The sequence below is a fragment of the Mustelus asterias genome, chromosome 9 (genome assembly GCF_964213995.1).
Source record: "Mustelus asterias chromosome 9, sMusAst1.hap1.1, whole genome shotgun sequence".
Lineage (NCBI taxonomy): Eukaryota > Metazoa > Chordata > Chondrichthyes > Carcharhiniformes > Triakidae > Mustelus > Mustelus asterias.
The window spans coordinates 7,643,218-7,665,232 of record NC_135809.1 but is presented as its reverse complement, the minus strand read 5'-3'; the positions used below and the strand labels follow the sequence as shown (position 1 = coordinate 7,665,232).

General features: G+C 45.5%; 1 protein-coding gene across 2 annotated transcripts in view; it reads right to left on the bottom strand.

The window, feature by feature from the left end:
- Window positions 1–10,303, bottom strand: part of tmtc3 (transmembrane O-mannosyltransferase targeting cadherins 3) — a 57,270-nt gene extending 46,967 nt beyond the window's left edge. The window contains exons 1-2 of one of the 2 annotated variants that reach the window (XM_078219626.1): window positions 10,163–10,303; window positions 1,315–1,515 (exon numbers count right to left, since the gene is read on the bottom strand). In XM_078219626.1, coding sequence (XP_078075752.1) covers window positions 1,315–1,509 — 195 coding nt within the window. In that variant the 5' untranslated portion in view covers window positions 1,510–1,515; window positions 10,163–10,303. Of the gene's footprint in view, window positions 1–1,314; window positions 1,516–2,507; window positions 2,715–10,162 lie in introns of those variants that run through there. The other variant, XM_078219625.1, reaches the window with a different exon arrangement.
- Between the last annotated feature and the right edge of the window lie 11,712 nt (window positions 10,304–22,015).

Here is a 22,015-nt window from a genome sequence, read left to right as displayed (position 1 = left end):
GCCAGCGTAATTAAGGACCCCACGCACCCCGGACATTCTCTCCTCCACCATTGGGAAAAAGATACAGAAATCTGAGGTCACATACCAACCGACTCAAGAACAGCTTCTTCCCTGCTACCATCAGATATTTGAATGGACTTACCTTGCATTAAGTTGATCTTTCTCTACACCCTAGCTATGACTGTAACACTACATTCTGCACTCTCTCCTTTCCTTCTCTATGAACGGTATGCTTTGTCTGTATAGCGCGCAAGAAACAATACTTTTCACTGGACACTAACACATGTGACAATAATAAATCAAATCAGATCAAATCAAACTGTAGGGCTGGAGGAGATTACAGAGAAATGGAGGGGCAAGGTGGCAGAGGGATTTGACCAAAGGATGAAAATTTTAAATTTGCAGCACTGCCAGAGCAGGAGCCAACAGGAGCCAACAGACAACATTACCACAGGAAGTAGCTGATGCTGAAACACTGAATGTATTCAAGAGGCGGCTGGATATAGCACTTGGGGCGAATGGGATCAAAGGTTATGGGGAGAAAGCAGGATTAGGCTTTTGAGTTGGACGATCAGCCATGATCGTGATGAATGGCGGAGCAGGCTCGAAGGGCCGAATGGCCTCCTCCTGCTCCTATCTTCTATGTTTCTATATATCAGTCAACGCAGATAGGTAGGGAAAGGGAAGTGGGCGAATTAGCAGAGTATTGAATCAGTTCAAGTTTGCCAAGTATGGAAGATGGGTGAACGTCAGGAGAGCATTGGAATAGTTAAGTGTGGAGGTAACAGAGATGAAATCCTTATTTTGTATGTGCTGTACTCCAAAGGATCTCGGATTGACTTTGAGAGAAAATAATAGGAACTGCATTGGCCCAGTGGTCCCTCGAATCTGTTCCACCATCCAATAATATCAAAGCTAATCTTCCCTGTAATGTCTTAACCATGTTAGGGGTTGTGGATTTTACACAAAGAAAAATACATGGTTTACACATGTGGATGCAAACGAACAACAGATTTATTCTAGGAGGTTTTGCCTGTACAGAATACAAACTAAAACAGCAGCATGCAACACCCTAATGATATCGCCATCAAATCATGTGACCAACTCTTAAAGCAACCACGCAACTCCCAAAATCCTGCATTCCAATCAGGACTAAGCTCTGAATGTGGTAATGATAAAACACTGACCAGATCATTCTTAAGATAGTTTAACATCTATATTGTTAAAATTGACATTAAAAAATAATAAGCAGCTGCATTCCGAATGCAAATATTTCTTTTTGTCAAGGTCAGATTACCTCAGAAGTGGCATTACCTCGGTCATAGGAGTTCCCCAGAAGTCATTGAGAAAAAGGTTCTTCAGAGGTGTAGATGGATGCAGGTCTTTGTTGTCCAGAATGGCAGAAACATCATCAAAGACGAACCCACAAGAAGTGCTGTTCCAGTAACAAACGGCCACTACTCCGGTCAACAAAACGATCTCCTTCCAGCTTACCTCAGCCATTCTCATGGGCTGCTGCAGAAAATTAAAACAGCATTTTTAAAATATTTCTGATTCTACCTCTTTTATCAAACAAAGTCAGCAGAATGTATCATATAAAACTTTGATATTTTTGGTTCTGGTTCAACCAGAAACTTAACTGGGCCAACCACATACTGTGGCAACAAGAGAATCAGAAGCTGGGAAATCTGTGGTAAGTAACCCACCCTCCGACTCCCAAAACCCTGCCCACCATCTAAAAGGCTACAGTCAGGAGTGTGATGGAATAACCCCCACCTACTGGGTGAGTGCAATTCCAACAACTCAAGAAGCTTGATATCACCCAGAACAAAACAGCCCCGCTTTACTGGCACCCCATCCACCACCTTCAACATTCACTCCCTCCACCCAACTATGTAGTCTATACCGTCTACAACCAACTTGCCAAGGCTCATTTCACAGCACCTTCCAAACCCATGACTTCCAGTACCTAGAAGGACATGGACAGATGTATGGGAACAGCACCATTTCCACATCATACATCATCCTGACCTGGAACTATATCACTGCCCCTTCACTGCCGCTGGGTCAAAATGCTGGTATTCCTTTTCTAATAGCACTGTGGGTGCACCTAAAGCACATGGATTGCAGTGGTTGGGGATGGGTGATGGCCTAGTGGTATTATCGCTAGACTATTAATCCAGAAATTCAGCTAATGTTCTGGGGACCCAGGTTCGAAACCCGCCACGGCAGCTGGTGGAATTTGAATTCAATAAAAATGATCTGGAATTGAGAATCTATTCTCAATTCCATGAAACCATTGTCGGAAAAACCCATCTGGTTCACTAATGTCCTTTAGGGAAGGAAATCTGCCGTCCTTACCCAGTCTGGCCTACATGGGACTCCAGAGTCACAGCAATGTGGTTGACTCTCAACTGCCCTCCAAGGGCAATGAGAATAAATGCTGGCCAACCAGCGACGCCCATGTCCCACAAATGGATTTTAAAAATAATGAATGTTGACCTTACCCAGTAATGCGCCATCAGATAAACAAAGTATCCATTTCTTCTGCAATGATCATCCCACAATTTTTGCCATAGTATAACTTAGATCTGTGCAGAACTAGTCTATCAAAACTCACCACACGATGATGGGCAAGTGACTCTCTTGTCGTTCTGAAATGGATGCAACATTTTAAAACGAGTCTCCATTGCAGTCTACTCTGCCTTTGCGAACAGACTTAGTTTCCTCGGCAATTCCACACCTTGTCTACACAATGCATATTTACATTACTCAGGATTTATCATGACCTCATTAATGTACGCTTCAACCCCTTGAAAGTATTTGTGTCGGAGAAGCTGCTCTATGAAGGTTTTCCGGAAATGGCTCATAATGGTTAAAAATTTACTTATTGTGCAATATTATTTGGCATGCATTACTGCACGCAAGAATATCCCCTCAGAGATCAGCTCCAGGTGTACAACCTGTCTTCATAAATCACATCAACTAGCAGAACATTCGGCCAATCCACCCAATCGAAATGACATTACTGTACATGAATGATCCAGACAGGAATGTAGGGTATGATCAGTAAGTTTGCAAAAACTGGTGATGTGGTAAATAGGAAGGAGAAAAGTCTTAGAATACAGGGCGATGTAGACGGGCTGGTCAGATGAGCAGAGTAGTGGCAAATGGAATTTAACCCTGAAAGTGGGAGCTGATGCATTTTGGGAGGACGAACAAGGCAAGGGTGTACCCAATGAACGGTAGGATACTAGGAAGTACGGAGGACCAGAGGGACCTTGGGGCGCACATCCACAGGTCCCTGAAGGCAGTAGGACAGGTAGATAAGGTGATTAAAAAGCTATATGGGATTTTGCCTTTATAATGTGAGACAAAGAATATAAGAGCAGGGAGGTTATGATGTAGCTGTACAAATGCTCGTTAGGCCACAGCTAAAGTACTGTTTACGGTTCTTGGTCGCTATAAGAAGGATTCAATCGCATCGGAAAGGGTGCAGAGGAGATTCACCAGGATGCTGCCTGGGCTGGAGTGTTTCAGTTATGAAGAGAGGCTGGTTAGGCTGGGTTTGTTGGAGCAGAGAAGGCTGAGGGGGGGGAACTGATTGGGGTACACAAAATTATGAAGGACATAGATAGGGTAGGTAGGAATAAACCTTTCCCCTTAGTTGAGGTGTCAGTAACCAGGGGGGGGGATAAGGTAAGGGGCAGAAGATTTAGAGGCGATTTGAGGAAAAACTTCTTCACCCCAAGGGTGGTGGGAATCTGGAACTCGCTATCTGAAAGGGTGGTAGAAGCAGGAACCCTCATGCATTTAGATGAGCATTTGGGAATGTCATAGCATACAAGGCTTCCAACCAAAATGGGATTAGAATAGATAGGTGTTTGACACGATGGGCTGAAGGGCCTTTTGACTCTTATGACTCTGTGACTAACTATAGAGGTCAGCTTCTTCAGAGGTCACTTAAAGTGTTTTTAAGAACAATGTTTATTATCCAAACTCAGCTACAGGGATAGGATTACAATGAGGATAATCAGCCTGCACGCTCATTCCCAGATTTACCACTAACAGACATTCAAATGGATATGGAGAGCGAGGCGGTGAATTGACTGCACATTCTACAAACATCTGCATGTGTGCCGGCTTCCTTCTGTGTGTGTATCTCAGCGATGGTCCCCAAACCCTTTCATTAAGCAAAGAGGAAATGCAGTCCCATGTGCGTCTCCCTCAGCTGCATCTCTCAAAGGGGTTTATCCAAGCTCAAGTACTGATTAGGTTGGTTGGACCGTCAGTCTAATCAAGGGGATACACATGGGACATCTTCCATCTGAAATAGGAAAACAGACACGATGAATGCATGGCTGGAGGGATGGGACGGGTGTTGGCACTGGCAAGGCCAGCATTTATTGCCCATCCCTAATTGCCTTTGAACTAAGGAACTTGCTAGGCCACTGCAGAGGGCATTTAAGAGTCAACCATATTGCCATGGATCTGCAGTCACGTTGGCCAGGCCAGGCAAAGATTTCCTTCCCTAAAGAAAATGGTGAACTAGGTGGGTTTTTACAACAATCAACAATAGTTCAATGGTCACCATTACCAAGACCTGAGACTAGCTGTAATTCCAGATTTAATGATTGAATTTAAATTCCACCAGCTGCCGTGGTGGGATCTGAAACCCAAAGCATCAGCCTGTCTCTGGATTACTGGTTCATTAACACTTTCCTACTGAGCCACGGTCTTTTCTGGTCGTTATCACACTGCTGTTCATGGGACTTGTTTATGGGACTTGTTGCATGCTGTTAGAACTTCACTGGCTGTGAAGAGTTTCAGGACATCCTGAGGTTGTGAAAGGTGCTAAAAAAATGTAATTTTGGTCATCTTGATTTCAGAAAATTATACTGTTCCGCAATATACATGAAGAGCAATTTCCTTTCTGCTAATGTTGCTGGATTATACATTACCAGAACCATTCTAAGAAGTCTCACAACACCAGGTTAAAGCCCAACAGGTTTGTTTGGAATCACGAGCTTACGGAATGCTGCTCCTTCCTCAGGTGAGTAAGCGCTGCTCCTTCCTGACGAACCTGAGGAAGGAGCGGTGCTCCGAAAGCTCGTGATTCCAAATAACCCTGTTGGACTTTAACCTGTTGCTGTGAGACTTCTTACTGTGCCCACCCCAGTCCAACGCCGGCATCTCCACATCAGAACCATTCTAGTATTTGTTTGCATCTGAAGTTTATCTGGATACAGTTGTATGTTCTGGCTGCCTGATACCTTGCAGCTTTTCTGAGTCTGGATCACAGATGGGCTGAATGGACGGGGAAACTGTCTGCAGAGCGCTTGTGCTGATTTTTTAGAAGCAAACAGAAAAGATGGCTGTCTCACATATGACTTTTTAAAGTTCAAATCCTTTTCCAAATAAGGATCGTGTTTGTGTGGATTCCAAAATCCTGTGTTGTGGTTTAACACTCATCTCGTCTCCAAACTTTTGTGGCCTGGGGCTCGGCTCCACCCTCTGGGTTAGGAGACTTTCTAACCCACAAACCGCAGTCAGTAGAGATAGGCAACGGCACCTCCTCCACGATTATCCTCAACACCGGTGCCCCACAACTCCTTTCGACCAACTTGTCCTCAAGCTGTGATTTTTAAAAATTATCACTGGGATGTGAGCATCATTGGCTAAGCCAGCATTTGGTGTCCATTCCCGATTGCCCTTGAGGTGGTGGTGCTGAGCTACCTTCTTGTGCTGCTGCAGTCCATGTGGAGCAGGTAGACCCACAGTGCTTTATGGAGGGAGTTCCAGGATTTTAACCTGGCGACAGCGAAGGAACAATGATATATGTCAAAGTCAATATGGTGAGTAGTTTGGAGGGGAACTTGCGGGCAGTGCTGTTCCCATCCATCTGATGCCCTTGCCCTTCGAGGTGGTAGAGGTCACAGGTTTTGAAGTATTTTGTTGCGCATATTTAAGATTGGGATTGAGAGATTTTTGGTCTCTCAGAGGATCCAGGGGAATGAGTGGGAAAAAGGAGCCGAAACCCAAGATCTGCCATGAGCATATTAAATATGGGGCAGCGTGGTCTCACCGCGCCGAGCGCTGCCGCCTCACCGCGCCGAGCGCTGCCGCCTCACCGCGCCGAGCGCGGCCGCCTCACCGCGCCGAGCGCGGCCGCCTCACCGCGCCGAGCGCGGCCGCCTCACCGCGCCGAGCGCTGCTGCCTCACCGCGCTTAGCGCTGCTGCCTCACCGCGCTTAACGCTGCTGCCTCACCGCGCTGAACGCTGCTGCCTCACCGTGCCGAGTGCTGCTGCCTCACCGCACTTAACGCTGCTGCCTCACCGCGCTGAACGCTGCTGCCTCACCGCGCTGAACGCTGCTGCCTCACCGCGCTGAACGCTGCTGCCTCACCGCACTAGGGACAGTCTCAGCTCAGCGGCTTGGGTCACTGTCTGTGTGGAGTTTGCACATTCTCCTCGTGTCTGCGTGGATTTCCTCCGGGTGCTCCGGTTTCCTCCCACACTCCAAAGATGTGCGGGTTAGGTGGATTGGCCGTGCTAAATTGCTTCTTAGTATCAGGGGGATTAGCTATGGTAAATGCATGGGGCTATGGGGTTGGGGCCTGGGTGGGATTGTGGTCGGTGCAGACTCAATGGGCCAAATGGCCTCCTTCTGCACTGCAGGATTCTATGAATAGCAGAGCAAGCTCGATGGGCCTTGTGGTTTACTTCTGCTCCTATTTCTTGTATTTCAGAGGGTGGTCACATTGCTGTGGGTCTGGAGTCACATTTAGGTCAGACCAGGTAAAGGCGGCACATTTCCTTCCTGGAAGGACGTTAGTGAACCAGATGAGTTCATGACAATCTGATAGTTTTACAGTCACCCAGCTGAGACTAGCCTTTTATTTATTTTATCAACTTCATCTAAATTGAGGAGATATTGTATTGGGATTTGAATGATGTCTCTGAATCGTTAGTCCAGGTCTCTGGAATACTTATCCAGTTATGCTAACATTTACCTACATTAATGCTGTCAATCTACACGATCAAAACACACGTTTCAAGGCTGTGTAGTTACATTTCACAACATTGAATAAACATCCTTTAGTTCCGCCTGAACAATTTAGTACAATTCTGCAAGAAGCTCAATTCCTCCAGGTGCTCAAACATCTGTTTTCCTTGTCTAAACATGTTATATCCACTGTTCCCTGAAAACTCATCCTACTTACATTTGGAGCATTCCGGCAGCACTCGTAAATTAGAGAAATCCAACCACAGCGCACTCGGCAATGCAAATCACACAACTGATAAAACCACACAGATTTATATACAGTTTCAAACCTGTTTGTGAAAACGATATTCTTCTGACACACACGGCTTTTTGACAGTCTCTACCATTTTGGTACTCTGTGCTCCTCCCCTACAAATACCTGACAAAGTCGGTCACTTTATGAAAGAATCGGAACACATGAGAACATAAGGAATTACAGCTGGCGTTGACCATTCTGCTGTTCCAGTCTCTTCTGCCATTCAACAAGATCCTGGCTGATCTTCTGCCTCAATTTCAGCTTCCTGCATTACCTCCATTTTCATTAACCCTCCGAGTGCCTAAAACTCTATCGACCTTTGGCATGGACACACACAACAACTGAGCATCAATCGCAAAAAATTCCAAAGATTCACAGTCCTTTGAATGAAGAAATTTCTGACCTTAGTGGTAAATTGTCAACCCTTGTTCGAGACCAACACAACCATGCAAAACATTTTCTCTGCATCTATCCTCTCAAACTGCTTAATATTTTAAGTGTCAGATATATTTTCTACTCCCTTCTCCTATTGAATGTGGGCAATATTTATTGCCCACATCTAATTATCCTTGAGAAAGTGATGGTGAGCCACTTACTTGAACTGCTGCAGTTCATGTGGTATAGATACATTCACAGTGCTGTTAAGGGGGGTTCCAGGATTTTGACCAAGTGACAATGAAGGAAAGGTGACGTAGTGCGTGCTAGGGGGAAACTTACACCTTTCATTCTTCTAAACAACAGAATATAGCCCTAATTCTTGGGAGAATGTCACAGCCATGCAGAGGGATCATCTTCAGTGGGATCATGCAGTGAGGCCACATGGGTAGAATTCAGGAACAGGAGCAGTGCAATCACACTGTTGGGGTTGTACTACAGACCTCCCAACAGCCAGTGTGAAGTGGAGGATTTGATATGTCAGCAAATTATGGGAGGATGTAAAAACAACAGGATTGTTGTGATGGGCGATTTTAACTTCCTCAACATAAGACTGGGATTCCTTTAGCGCCAGGGGCTTGAACGGGACAGAGTTTGTTCAGTGTCCAACAGTGCTCCTTGAGGCAATATATAGTCCAACTCGGGAAGGGGCTATCTTAGACCCAGGTTCTGGGAAACGAGCTCGGACAGGTGATTGATGTCTCAGTGGGAGACCATTTTGGGAACAGTGATCACAATTCTTATGTTTCAAGATACTTGTAGAAAAGTAGTAGTCCCAGAGTGAAAAGACTAAACTGGGGGAAGGCTAACTATGGCAGTATTAGGGAGGAGCTAGGGAATGTAGACTGGAGGCAGCTGTTTGAGGGTAAATCTACATACGCTATGTGGGAGTCTTTTCAAAGTCAGTTGTCAACAATTCAGGACAAGTATGTCCCTGTAAAAATGAAGGATAATGATGGCAAGATTCGGGAACCCTGGATCACAAGAGAGATTGTGAGCTGAGTGAAGAAGGAGGCATACATAAATTTCAGCAAATTGAAAGCAGATAAGGCTCTTGAGGAGTACAAAGATGGCAGGAAAGAGCTTAACCAGGGACTTAGGAGGGCAAAAAAGGACCATGAACTGTCCTTGGCAGCATTAAGGAGAATCACAAGACTTTTTATGCATATATAAGGAGAAAGAGGGTAGCTAAGAAAAGGGTAGATCCACTGAAGGACAGAGGAGGGAATGTGTGTGTGGAGCCAGATGAGGTGGGTGAGGTCCTCAACAAGTACTTTGCATCAGTATTCAAAGGAGAAGGATGTAGTGGATGGTGAGTGTAGAAAGGAGAATGTTGACATTCTAGGAATGTTGAAATAAAAAGGGATTGGAGGTATTGGAGGTTTTGAAAAACATTAAGGTGGACAAGTCCCCAGGACCAGATAGGGTCTATCCCTGAATACTTAGAGAGAGGGGGGAAGAAATTGCTGAGGCCTTGGCCAAAATCTTTGTATCCTCTTTAGCCACAGGTGAGGTACTAGAGGTTTGGAGAGTAGCTAATATTGTTCCACTGTTTAAGAAGAGCATAAGAGACAATCTGAGAAATTACAGGCCTGTGAGCCTCACATCAGTGGTGGGGAAATTATTGGAGAAGATTCTTCAGGACAGGATGTACTCACATCTGGAAGACTCATTAACGATAGGTAACATGTTTTTGTGAAGGGGAGGTCGTGTCTCACAAACTTGTAAGATGGCTACAAAACTAGCTTGGACATAGAAAGCAGAGAGTAGCAGTGGAAGGGTACTTTTCTAACTGGAGCTTTGACGAAGGGTCATCTAGACTCAAAACATTGGCTCCATTCTCTCTCTCCACAGATGCTGTCAGACCTGCCGAGATTTTCCAGCATTTTCTTTTTTTTGTTTCAGATTCCAACATCCACGGTATTTTGCTTTTATTTTAAAATATTAGATTAGAGAGGCATCTGTGTCGGCACAGACTTGGTGGGCCGAAGGGCCTGTTCCTGTGCTGTACTGCTCTTTGTTAATTGACCCAATATTTTCCCTTGGACAATATCTGGCAAATTATTGGCAGGTCAGCATGAGATATCTCAAGTGCCTTGGGGGGTTTCAGTTTCTGAGCTCACAGCGCTTTCCAGGGTGATCCACGTTTAAGGGATTGTCCCTTATTTTGACTGATTGCCCTGTGCACCTTAAGGAATGTCTTTTGTCCCTGGGAGAGCCTGTGGGAGACTTTTGATCACCAAGGCTTCCCCTTGGCCAATGCCCCTTATGTTATATAATGAGGTGAGCACCCTGGTCTCTCCCTGACCCTGTCTCTTCATGCAGCCCCTCAGTCCCTTAGACAGCCCCTCAATGTGCCCTCAGTCGCCATTCTGACCCTTTATTCCCCCTAAATGATCCCCCAATTCCGGTCTATTCCCCCTACCTCCGCGGCACTCGCTGTGGCTCAGAGGCTCCGCCCGCCGTGCGCCAATTCCCCGTCTCAGCTCAGCGGCATCTCCAAGCAACTGCCCCGCACCCGCCAGCACTTCCGGTCCGTCCACCAAATGGTTCCCATTTCCAGATCGAGTCCGTCTCGAACCGGGTCCCCCGCCACAGCACTTCCGGTCCGTCCACCAAATGGCTCTCATTTCCATATCCAGTCCGTTCCGAACCGGGTCCCCCGCCTTCACTTCCGGTCCGTCCACCAAATGGCTCCCACCTTCGTATCCGGTCCGAACTCCACCTGTTCCGCGCTGCCACATTTTGGTCCGTCCCCTAACCGGCTTCCCGCCTCCACTTCCGGCTTTGTCCCCATTCAACCCCACTCTCCCCCTGGCTGTTTCCCACCCCGCACATGGGCCGGGCAACAACAGCGGCTGTGCTGGAGTGTCCGGGCTACAGACCGTTCCACCTCCCCTCCCTCTGTCCAAACCACCTGGCTCCAGCAAGCAGCAGACTGCAAACAATCAACACACATCGGGAAAAGCCACTAAAATCTGAGGAAATAAAGTGAAATTGAACCTGTGCAACTCTGAATTTTACAAAAAAAAACCTGATAATCTGAAATAAGTTCTTAAAAATGTGAAATAAAAACTGATATTGCTTCTACATAAGACCTAAGAGAAGAAAATAAGATTAAGGACTGCAATACATCAGAGTTTAAAGTGTTGATTTGATCTTCACAATATAGAAATAGGAATCAGAGAGTTGGGGGCAATGTAATGTGTTATATTGAATATTTAGACGTTATGTTGAATATTTGGTTGTTAAATTGGGTATTCAGTTGTTATATTGGATATTTGGTTGTTAATGGGTTAATTTGAATGGTTACAGCACAGGAAGTGATGTAATGTCACATCATTTCCCCTCCATTCAGCTGGAAGATGTAGCCAGGTGAAGGAAAACGTGTTCCAGGAAAGTTTGTATTTTACACACCTCTGCAGGCCCATTATACATGCTGCATTAGACCAGCAATATTTTAAGCTGGCAGCAACTGAAGGAATAGTCATGGAGAAGTCTATACCGTTGCCGGAAATCTTTGAGAAGGTGGCTGGCCTCAACCAAGCAGAAGCATGGCCGAGATGGTATCGGAGATTTGCCAGATATCGCACGGCCTCAGGCCTCGCTGCAAAGACGAGCAGTGAGCAGGTCAGCACGCTGTTGTATGCGATGGGTGACTGTGCGGATGATATTCTTGTTAGGCAGGGGATCGATGAAGAAAATGCCACTTACGAGGAAGTAATCAAAGCACTTGATACATACTTCAACCTGCGAAAGAATATTATTGCTGAACGGGCAAAATTTAACAAACGTATTCAACATCAAGGGGAGAGTGTTGATGCATTCATAAATGACCTGTATAGACTTGCAGAGGACTGTGAATATGGCAGCTTGAAAGATGAACTGATCAGAGACAGAATTGTAGTGGGAGTCTTGGATGATGCTCTGTCTTACCACTTGCAATCGAGAGATGATCTAACCTTAGAAAAGGCAATCCAACTGAGCAGGCAAGCTGAGATCAGTAAACCAAATCGCTCCATGGTTCGAGCTGACAGGGAGAGACCATTTTCAAAAGGAGTTGATTCTGTAGAGTATGTCAAATATAAAAAAGGAAATGCTTTCATAAAAAAGCAGGGCAGACAGGAAGAGCGTTCACCTACAGCGCAAACCAACTGTACCTGGTGCGGCAAAGAAAAGCACAGGCGTGAAAACTGCCCTGCCAGAGAGGCTCAATGCCACTTGTGTGGCAAGATGGGCCACTTCCAGATTATGTGCCATAGCAAGAACACACACAAAGGAAAGTCTGTGAAAGCTGGCAAGATCTATGAAGTAGATAATATCCACGATAGTGAGGAGCCTTTCCTTGGGGAGATCCAGGGACCAAATGGAAGCTGTTGGAGTGCAGAAATCCTCGTAGAGGGAAACAAGACACGCTTTAAGTTAGACACTGGGGCAGCAGTTTCAGTTCTTTCTGATGCTGAATCGTGGTTGGAGAGACGCTCCCTTCAGCCATCATCAAAAAAACTATATGGACCAGGAGGGACAGAACTCGAGGTTATTGGACAACTGAACGCAATCCTTCAGTACAGAGAGAGAGGAATCGCAGAAACATTGTATGTAATTCGGAACCAGAGTTGCTCACTTTTGAGCAGGAAAGCCTGTACCGACTTGCACCTACTTTTCAGATTAGAGAAACTGGGGTGTGGGAAAATCGGGCCAAACATGTCAGAGCTGAATTCCCACAGCTTTTCACAGCACTAGGAAGGATGCAAGACAGCGTACCCCATCCCCCTCCCTCCAGAAACAAAACCAATGTGCCTGTTTACACCCAGAAAAGTTCCTTATCCATTCCTGCCAAAAGTGAAGAAGGAAATTGACTCTATATTGAAGCAAGGAGTTATTTTACATGCGACAGGACTGACAAGCTGATGCTTGGGGATGGATCCAATGCCAAAACTTCACGGAACTATTACAAATTGTGTCTACTTTACACAGCTGAACAAAACAGTTCCATGCAAAGTTCATCTTATGTCCTTTGTGGACAAGAGCTTAGCAAAATTGGGAAAGAGTTCAACCTTCACAAAACTAGGTGGCAACTAGCCCTCCATGAAGAGTCTAAATTGTTTGTAACCTTCATTACACCATTTCGAAGGTTTTACTTCTTCAAGTTACCCTTTGGTATCACATCAGCGCCAGGAAAATCATCCAGAGGATAATGTCTATGATTCTATGAAGTTTCCTGGAAGGACTGGATGGAGTCATATATCCTGTGGATGATGTCCTGATCCACTGAAACAGAACACCAGAGTGGGAGCTGTGCTGCAACACCTATAGGAAGTAGGTGTTGCACTTGAGCAAATGCAATTTCTCACAGCTGACTGTCAATGTTCTTTGGGCATATTGTGAATGTGTCCAGTGCCAACGTCGATCTACACAAGACAAGGGCAATCAAGTAGTCCCTGATCCCCAGATTGTGACTAAGCTCCAGAGATTCATGAATATTGAAAAGCAAGTCAGAATGTTCTTGCCCAAGTTCTTAGGGGTGGCATAGTGGTTAGCCTTCTGTGTGGAGTTTGCACATCTTCCCCATGTCTGCGTGGGTTTCCTCCCACAGTCCAAAGATGTGCAGGTTTGGTGGATTGGCCATGGTAAATGTGTAGGGTTACGGGGAGAGGGCAGGGGAGAGGACCTGGGTAAGATACTCTGTCAGAGAGCTGGTGCTGACTCGATGGACTGAATGGCCACCTTCTGCATTGTAGGGATTCTATGAATCTCACCGAGCTCAGCAATGAGCCACTACACCAGCTGTAATGACAGTACGGTACGTGGTGCTGAGAGGAAGCACAGCAGACAAAATCAAAGTGCTGGTGATATTACCTGATATTTTAGTTGCTGTGACACAGAGCTACTCACTATCATTACTGTCGATGCATCTTCTACAGGACTGGGAGTTGTGTTGTTTCAGATACAGATGAATGGAAAATGTGGATCAGTTTATATACGTCCCTTTTACTGAAAGAAACAGATATGCAGTGGTAGAGAAAACGGATGAGTTGCTGCACGGGCTTGCAAAGAGTTTGCAGATTATGTTCTTTGTCCCCATGTCAAGATAGAGACAGAGTACAAGCCCTTAGTGAAAATTAAGTTGTAAGGAGTTAGCAAAAAAATGCTTCCATGAGTATGACGATTCAGACTGAGGATGATGGGGTTTGATGCAGAGACAGAGTGTGTCCTGGGAAAACAGCAGAGTAACAGATGCTTTGTCCCTTATCCCAGTGGCAAGGCCTGGACAATGTGATGTAGCCCTTGTTGAAGAGGTAGAAACCTTTGTATTGACAACAGCTCAGCGACTGAACAAAACTGTTGGATGCACAGAATTCTGCTGAAGAATGTGCTCGGGTCAGAGAGTGCTACAACGAAGGATGGCCAGCAGACGCGCCACATAATCTCATTCTCAGACAATACTATAATCAAAGAGGACATCTCAGTGGAGATGTTGGTATACTCGTCTATGACAAGAGTAGTTGTTTTGAGAGTTCTAAGAAGTCAACTCCCTCTTCTCCCACAGGCACACATGTCGAAAGTATGAGCTGAAGATTTGGACAAAGTATCATTCCAGCCAGATCTGGAACTGTGACAAATGTAACCTGCCAGACCTCCAAGTAGGAGGATCCGAGACCAAGCTCACTATGGACAAGTAAGTGTTTGAATGAACACCACACCCATGGTCCTTCATTCAAACGGAGCATTGGTTGCAACTTCACGGAACTATTACAAATTGTGTATACTTTACTTTGTATTGGTTGCAAAATTGGGAAAGAGTTCAACCTTCACAAAACTAGGTGGCAACTAGCCCTCAATGAAGAGTCTAAATTGTTTGTAACCTTCATTACACCATTTCGAAGGTTTTACTTCAAGTTACCCTTTGAATGAACACCACACCCATGGTCCTTCATTCAAACGGAGCATTGGTTGCATAGAGAAGCAACCTGTTACCCTGTGGATGCAGTCAGCTACCCAATCCAACCAGCCAGAAATGTTGGATCCACCAATCCAGCAGAGAACCTGACTAGTGAACCTGAATCATCTACCAATTGCCGTCCTGCCCAGCAGAGTCTGAGAGACTGCAGCACATCAAAGTTTACAGTTGTGGTTTGATTGATCATGATATTAAAAATGGAAATCAAAGACTTTGAGAGGGATGGGGGGGGGGGGGGGGGAATGTAGTATAATGTGTTAGATCGGGTTGTTAATGGGTTCATTCTAATTGTTGCATCACAGGAGGTGATATATAATATACAAAGAAATAGTAACTTTTTTTTGTTGGTAATAATCCTTGTCATAAATCTTAAACTGTTGGGGATTTACGAGGAAGGTAATGAAGTCAGAGATAAGCTGACTGAAAATTTAAATTAATAAGAAGTGGTTGATATGTGAATGAGTCCAGAGGAACATCAAACTGACGTTTACTTAAGGCAATTACAGGAGGAGATTTGAATGGGTTGTTGTGGTTCAAAGGTGAATATATACACGTTGTAAAAGAAAGGTGTAAGTAGGTAAAGACAGGGTAAGTTTACTTTTCCTCTATATCCTAAGAGCTAAAGTAAAGAAATTAAGTTAATCAATTCTGGAAAGAAAGTATTTTTAAAGAGGACACTGGAGAGATCAAAGGGAAATAATGCAGCTAAGGAAATGCTGAAACCTATGTGAGGAGAGTAGCTGTTTGGATCTCACAGCCAGGAATAGCTAGTCAGAACTTCCAGAAAGCAGTGTGGACAAAGCCAGACCTGGAGAACCAGTTGCTGTTAGTCTCAGAGGAAACCTCAAGAGAAAATAAAGGCACTGCGCGGTTTAAAAATACTGGAATTTTATAGATTTTAAAATCGATAAGGCTTTGTTAAACAGAATGGTGGGGCGGCACGGTAGGCACAGTGGCTAGCACTGCTGCTTCACAGCTCCAGGGACCTGGGTTCGATTCCCGGCTTGGGTCACTGTATGTGTGGAGTTTGCACGTTCTCCTCGTGTCTGCGTGGGTTTCCTCCGGGTGCTCCGGTTTCCTCCCACAGTCCAAAGACGTGCGGGTTAGGTTGATTGGCCATGCTAAAAATTGCCCCTTAGTGTCCTGAGATGTGTAGGTTAGAGGGGTTAGTGGGTATAATATGTAGGGATATGGGGGTAGGGTCTGGCTGGGATTGTGGTCGGTACAGACTCGATGGGCTGAATGGCCTCTCTCTGTGCTGTAGGGTTTCTATGATTTCTATGAGAAAGTGGGGGGGAGGGCTAGCTCTGAAGGAAGTTAGGTTGCGATCTTCTGAAACTGTTAGATATTGTTACTTTTGTGAAGCCATTTTAGAATTCAGTCTAATTCTATTTTTTCCTTAATTTTTCAAACATTTATTCACTATGAAATCGTCATAAATAGGTCGTCATTTCTAGAATTCAGGACCTCTCCTCATAACGTACAAATTGCAGACAAAAACGTTTTGACAGCTGCTTCAATTTTTCCTTCTGGGATTTGGACAGCTCGGCATTTCCCATTTGTTGTCCCATAACAATATCACATGATTTGCTCTCATATTGCCATGTGGAATATGTAGCCAGTGCAGTAAGATGTGTTCCAATAAAGCTCATGTTTTACATGGCTCTGCAGGCTCAGAATATGTTCTGTACTAGTCAAACAAATACTAAGAATATATCAAGGAGCTGAATAAATAGCAACAAGTAGAATAAATATGTTAGAAACATCTTTCAACAATGAATTTCAATTAAATACCACCATGAATGTAATACAACAACCCAAGACAGCATTTTCAGCTGACACTTGACAGAGTTAAAAATAGGAGGTCAAAGCACTGCAGAGTTGGGTTTTAAGGAGTGTCTTAAAGGATGTGGACAGGTTTTGGGAGGGAATTCTTGAAGGCAAATAAGTGTCAGAGCTGTGGGAGATGTTCAATGGGAAGATTCAAGAGGTTCGCAGTAAACATACTCCCACAAAAAAAAAGGATGGAATGGCCATTTCTAGAGAGCGCTCTCTGGATGTCAGAGCTTCCAAGGTACGGCAGAAAAGGAAAGCTTATGTGAGACACTGCAAAGTCAATACTACAGAAAGCCAACACAGAGAGTACAGGGGTGAAATCAAAAAGAAAATTGGGAAAGCAGAGAAAGGCACTTGAAAGAACATTGACAAGAAAAATCAACCCAAAGAGGTTTTACATTGAGTAAGAGGATAACTGAAGAAAGAATAGGGCCCATAAAAGACCAAAACGATAACCTATGTGTGGAGATAGACGGTGTGGGTATTGTTCTTAATGAATACTGTGTCTGTCTTCGTAATACAAGGTGTTAGCGATCTGCCTAGCAACAGCAGTAACAAGGATTTTAAAAAGGCAAGATAGGATGCAATTTTCCCAGCAACAGGTAGAAACCTGCCTGTCAATAGCAGTACTGCACTCCCTCATTTCTTTCTCTACGAACAGTATGCTTTGTCTATAGCGCACAAGAAACAATACTTTTCACTGTATACTAATACATGTGACAAATCAGTAGCCAGCATTATAAAGGCATGATGAGATGTGATTGCCCAGTAACAAGATTAGCAGGCATCTAGACAAAACCAGGTGGAAATTACCCTATTAGTTTAAACACTAGATGACTGAGAGATCAGTGAAGGTATACACATGCTAATTTCTAAACACCAGGAACTTGGGAGATGCAGACAGCCAAATCCACAGAATGAAATATCAGGGACCAAATGGAATCGGCAACACCCTTGGGGGGGGGGGGGGGGGGGGGAGAATGTAGGTTTACATCCAAAAGCCCAAGAGGCTAGGTTCCACCTAACAGATAATCAGCTCAAACTCTTCAGAGAGGCCTGTTCTATCTAACATTTAGAGTCAGCAGGAGACTGCAGATATTCTTTTCAAGATGTAGTTTCATATCTTCGCCAAACCAACAAAAGATGCTTCTGGGAGACCCGGTAATCTAATCTGTATTATGTGGTAACTATGAGCTGGATTTGACTTAGTTACAAAATTGGATGTGGTTTGGGAAAAGGGGTGTCTGAGTAAGTTCAGGGGCCATGAGTATTGTTTGGGAACAAGAGAGAATCTCAGAAACAGTGTGTGTTTAATCATTCATATCCTAAAGTGTCATAGTATTATTGTCTTGTATTTTTACTTTAATAAATACTCTTTATTAATTGTTTACATAAAGGCTGGACTGTTTTCTCACCATATTGTAGATTGTTTCAAATATACACCCGTTATGAACAAGTGTTCCAAGTTGAGACACTCTCGTATGTAACATCAGCAGTGTTTGTAACAAAGGAGGATTATTGCAATTGGGGAGGAATGTTAAGTATTGGATGTGATAAATGCAGGGAGGAAGAATGAAGGGGATTAGTATCCGTGACAGTGGATAAATCACCAAGCCTGGAAGAAATGTGCCTCGGGCTGATAAAAGAAGCCAGGGGAGAAATAGTGGATGCTCTGAGCATCATTTTCCAATACACGTGTGGCAAAGGATTGGATGCCTGTCAATGATGCACTTTTGTTTCAAAAAGAGGGAGCAGATGATAGACTGAGTAATGAAGGGTCAATCCGTCTGACCTCAGTGGTGGGCAAATTATTGGAATCAATTTTGAGAGACAGGATAAACTGTCACTTAGAAAGACATAGAGTAATAGAGAACAGTTTATTCATTCATGGGATGTGGGTGTCGCTGGTTCAGCCAGCATTTCTTGCCCATCCCTAATTGCCCTTATTTTGTGGGTATTTAAAAGTCAACCACAATGCTGTGGCTCAGGAGTCACATGTAAGCCAGACCAGGTATGACTGCAGATTTCCTTCCCTGAAGGACTTAAGTGAACCAGATGGGTTTTTACAATTGTCAATGGTTTGATGGTCATCACTTGATTTATTAATGCCAGATTTTTATTGAATTAAAATTTCATCATCTGCTGTGGTGGGATTCAAACCTTTCCAAGAGCATGACCCAGGGTTTTTTAAATGCTAGCCCAGTGACAATGGGCGGCACGGTAGCACAGTGGTTAGCACTGCTGCTTCACAGCTCCAGGGACCTGGGTCCGATTCCCGGCTTGGGTCACTGTCTGTGTGGAGTTTGCACATTCTCCTTGTGTCTGCGTGGGTTTCCTCCGGGTGCTCCGGTTTCCTCCCACAGTCCAAAGATGTGCGGGTTAGGTTGATTGGCCATGCTAAAAATTGCCCTTAGTGTCCTGGGATGCGTAGGTTAGAGGGATTAGTGGGTAAATATGTTGGGATATGGGAGTAGGACCTGGGTGGGATTGTGGTCGGTGCAGACTCGATGGGCCGAATGGCCTCTTTCTGTACTGTAGGGTTTCTTTCTATGAATATCACTATGCCACTACCTTGACAGTAAGCATGGATTTGTTAAAATCATGGCCGGAAATCTTCAGCCATTTGTGTCAGCGGGATTTTCCGGTCCTACCAGCAGCTCATTCCCACCCGTGGGTTTTGCAGCAGTGTAGAGAGACATCAATGGAAAATCCCATTGTCGACGGTGAAACCAGGGAATCCTGCCACTGGCAAATGGCATGCTGCCTTCCACCACTGGGAAACACGTGGCTGAGAGGCCGGAGAATCTCGCCCCATGTCGAACTTGATTGAATTTTTTTGAGGAAATAATGAGGATTGACAAGGAAGTGCAGTTGATGTGGTCTAATGGATTTTAGCAAGACTTTTGACAACTTTCCACATGACAAACTGGTTAACAAAAATAAAAGCCCGTGGGATTCGAGGGAATGCAGAAAGCTGGATACAAAATTGACTCTGGCAAGAAATGAAGGGTAATGGTTGACGGTGTTTTTCTGACTGACAGGCTCCTATCAGTGGGATTCCACAAGTCTCAACATCAGGTCCACTGCTTTTTGTTAACAATTTGGATATAAACATAGAGGGCACAATCAAGAAGTTTTCAGATGACAAAATTAGCTGTGTGGTTGATAGTGAAGATAAATCAGTTACTAGGTAAAGTCTAAGTTGCCATAGTTCCAGATAACCATGGGCAGATTTCCCCTTTTGAGGGGGGAGACCTAGCTGGTGGTGACTCAGCCTAAGGATCACCACAGCTCAGGCAAGGGGCAAAGTTGAGAAGGTGGAGCTTCATGACTAGGAGGCACAAATCTAAAGTGATCAGGAACTTACTGCCCCAAGGCAGAAACTCCCATCCCATTTAAAAGGAGTCTGGATGTGCATCTGAAGTCCCGTAGCATCCAGAGCTGCAAAGAGAGTGATGAAAAATTGGATGAAGCTGGGTGGCTTGTTTTTCAGCTGGTGCAGATATGGTGGACTGAATGGTCTTTTGTGCTGCCACAGTTCATAGATCATAGAAGCCCTACAGTGCAGAAGGAGGCCATTGAGCCTGCACTGACAACAATCCCACCCAGGACTATTCCACTAATACACGGATTTACCCTGCTAATCCCCACTCACCTGATGAAGGGGCAGCGCTCCAAAAGCTCATGATACCAATTAAACCTGTTGGACCTTAAGCTGGTGTTGTGAGACTTGTTACTGTGCCCACCCCAGTCCAACGCCGGCATCTCCTCATCAATCCCCCTGACACTAAGGGCCATTTTGGCATAGCCAATCCACCTAACTTTCACATCCTTGGAGTGTGGGAGGAAACTGGAGCACCCGGAGGCAATCCACCCAGACACAGGGAGAATGTGCAAAACTCTGCACAGATAGTCACCCGAGGCTGAAATTGAACCTGGGTCCCTGGTGCTGTGAGGTAGCAGTGCTAACCACTGTGCTGTCTTACATCTATAATACTAGAATTCAGGTCCTTGACAACAGAAAGCAAGGCCACCAGTGTTGGCTCAATTAAAATAGGGCCTTGCAGTAGACCAGAATTGAAAGAGGGCAGAGAGTTGGGAGGGCTGTAAACACAGGCTACATTAATTGATGTGGAGATGCCGGCGTTGGACTGGGGTGGGCACAGTGAGAAGTCTCAACATCAGGTTAAAGCCCAACAGGTTTATTTGGTAGCATGAGCTTTCGGAACACTGCTCCTTCATCAGGTGAGTGGAGAGTTGGGTTCACAAACAGGGTATATATAGACAAAGACACAACTGCAGGATAATGGTTGGAATGCGAGTTTTTCCAGGTAATCAAGTTTTTACAGGTACAGACAGTGCGAGTGGAGAGAAGTTTAATCACAGGTTAAAGGGGTGTGAATTGTCTCAAGCCAGGACAATTAGTAAGATTTTGCAAGCCCAGGCCAAATGGTGGGGGTTACATGTAGTGTGACATGAACCCAAGACCCCGGTTGAGGCCGTCCTCGTGCACGCGGAAGTTGGCTGTCAGTTTCTGCTCAGCGATTCTGCGTTGTCGTGGGTCTTGAAGGCCGCCTTGGAGAACGCTTACCCGAAGGTCAGAGGTCGAATGCCCGTGACTGCTGAAGTGCTCCCCAACAGGAAGGGAACAGTCCTGCCTGGTGATTGTATTAATTGAATAAAGGCAAAATACTGCGGACGCTGGAATCTGAAACAAAAACAGAAAATGCCGGAACATCTCAGCAGGTCTGACAGCATCTGTGGGGAGAGAGAATAGAGCCAACATTTCGAGTCTAGGTGACCCTTTGTCAACATTAATTTGGTTCTAATTAATTTGGGGTGGCACAGTGGTTATCACTGCTGCCTCACACACAGCGTCAGTGACCTGGGTTCAATTCCTGGCTCGGGTCACTGCCTGTGTGGAGATTGCACGTTCTCCCCGTGTCTGCGTGGGTTTCCTCCGGGTGCTCCGGTTTCCTCTCACAGTCTGAAAGACGTCCTGGTTAGGGTGCATTGACCCGAACAGGCGCCGGAATGTGATGACTTGGGGATTTTCACAGTAACTTCATTGCAGTGTTAATGTAAGCCTGATTGTGACTAATAAATAAACTTTAACTCTAAACTTCTTCTCTTTGGTTCCCTCTTCCCGGTCATCTCCACACCATTCTATCATTGATCTGCTAGTTTGCGCACAGCCAGGGATTCTTACCTGGGACCGTGTCCATTTACCTGAGGCTTCCCCTCCGCGCGCCACGCCCCGCCCCCCGCGCGCCACGCCCCGCCCCCCGCGCGCCCCCCGCCCCGCCCCCCGCGCGCCCCCCGCCCCGCCCCCCGCGCGCCCCCCGCCCCCCGCGCGCCACGCCCCGCCCCGCGCGCGCCACGCCCCGCCCCCCGCGCGCCACGCCCCGCCCCCCGCGCGCCACGCCCCCTCAATCTCGCGACAGGAGCCCAGTTATCCACGCTGCCGTAAAGCAGATTGGT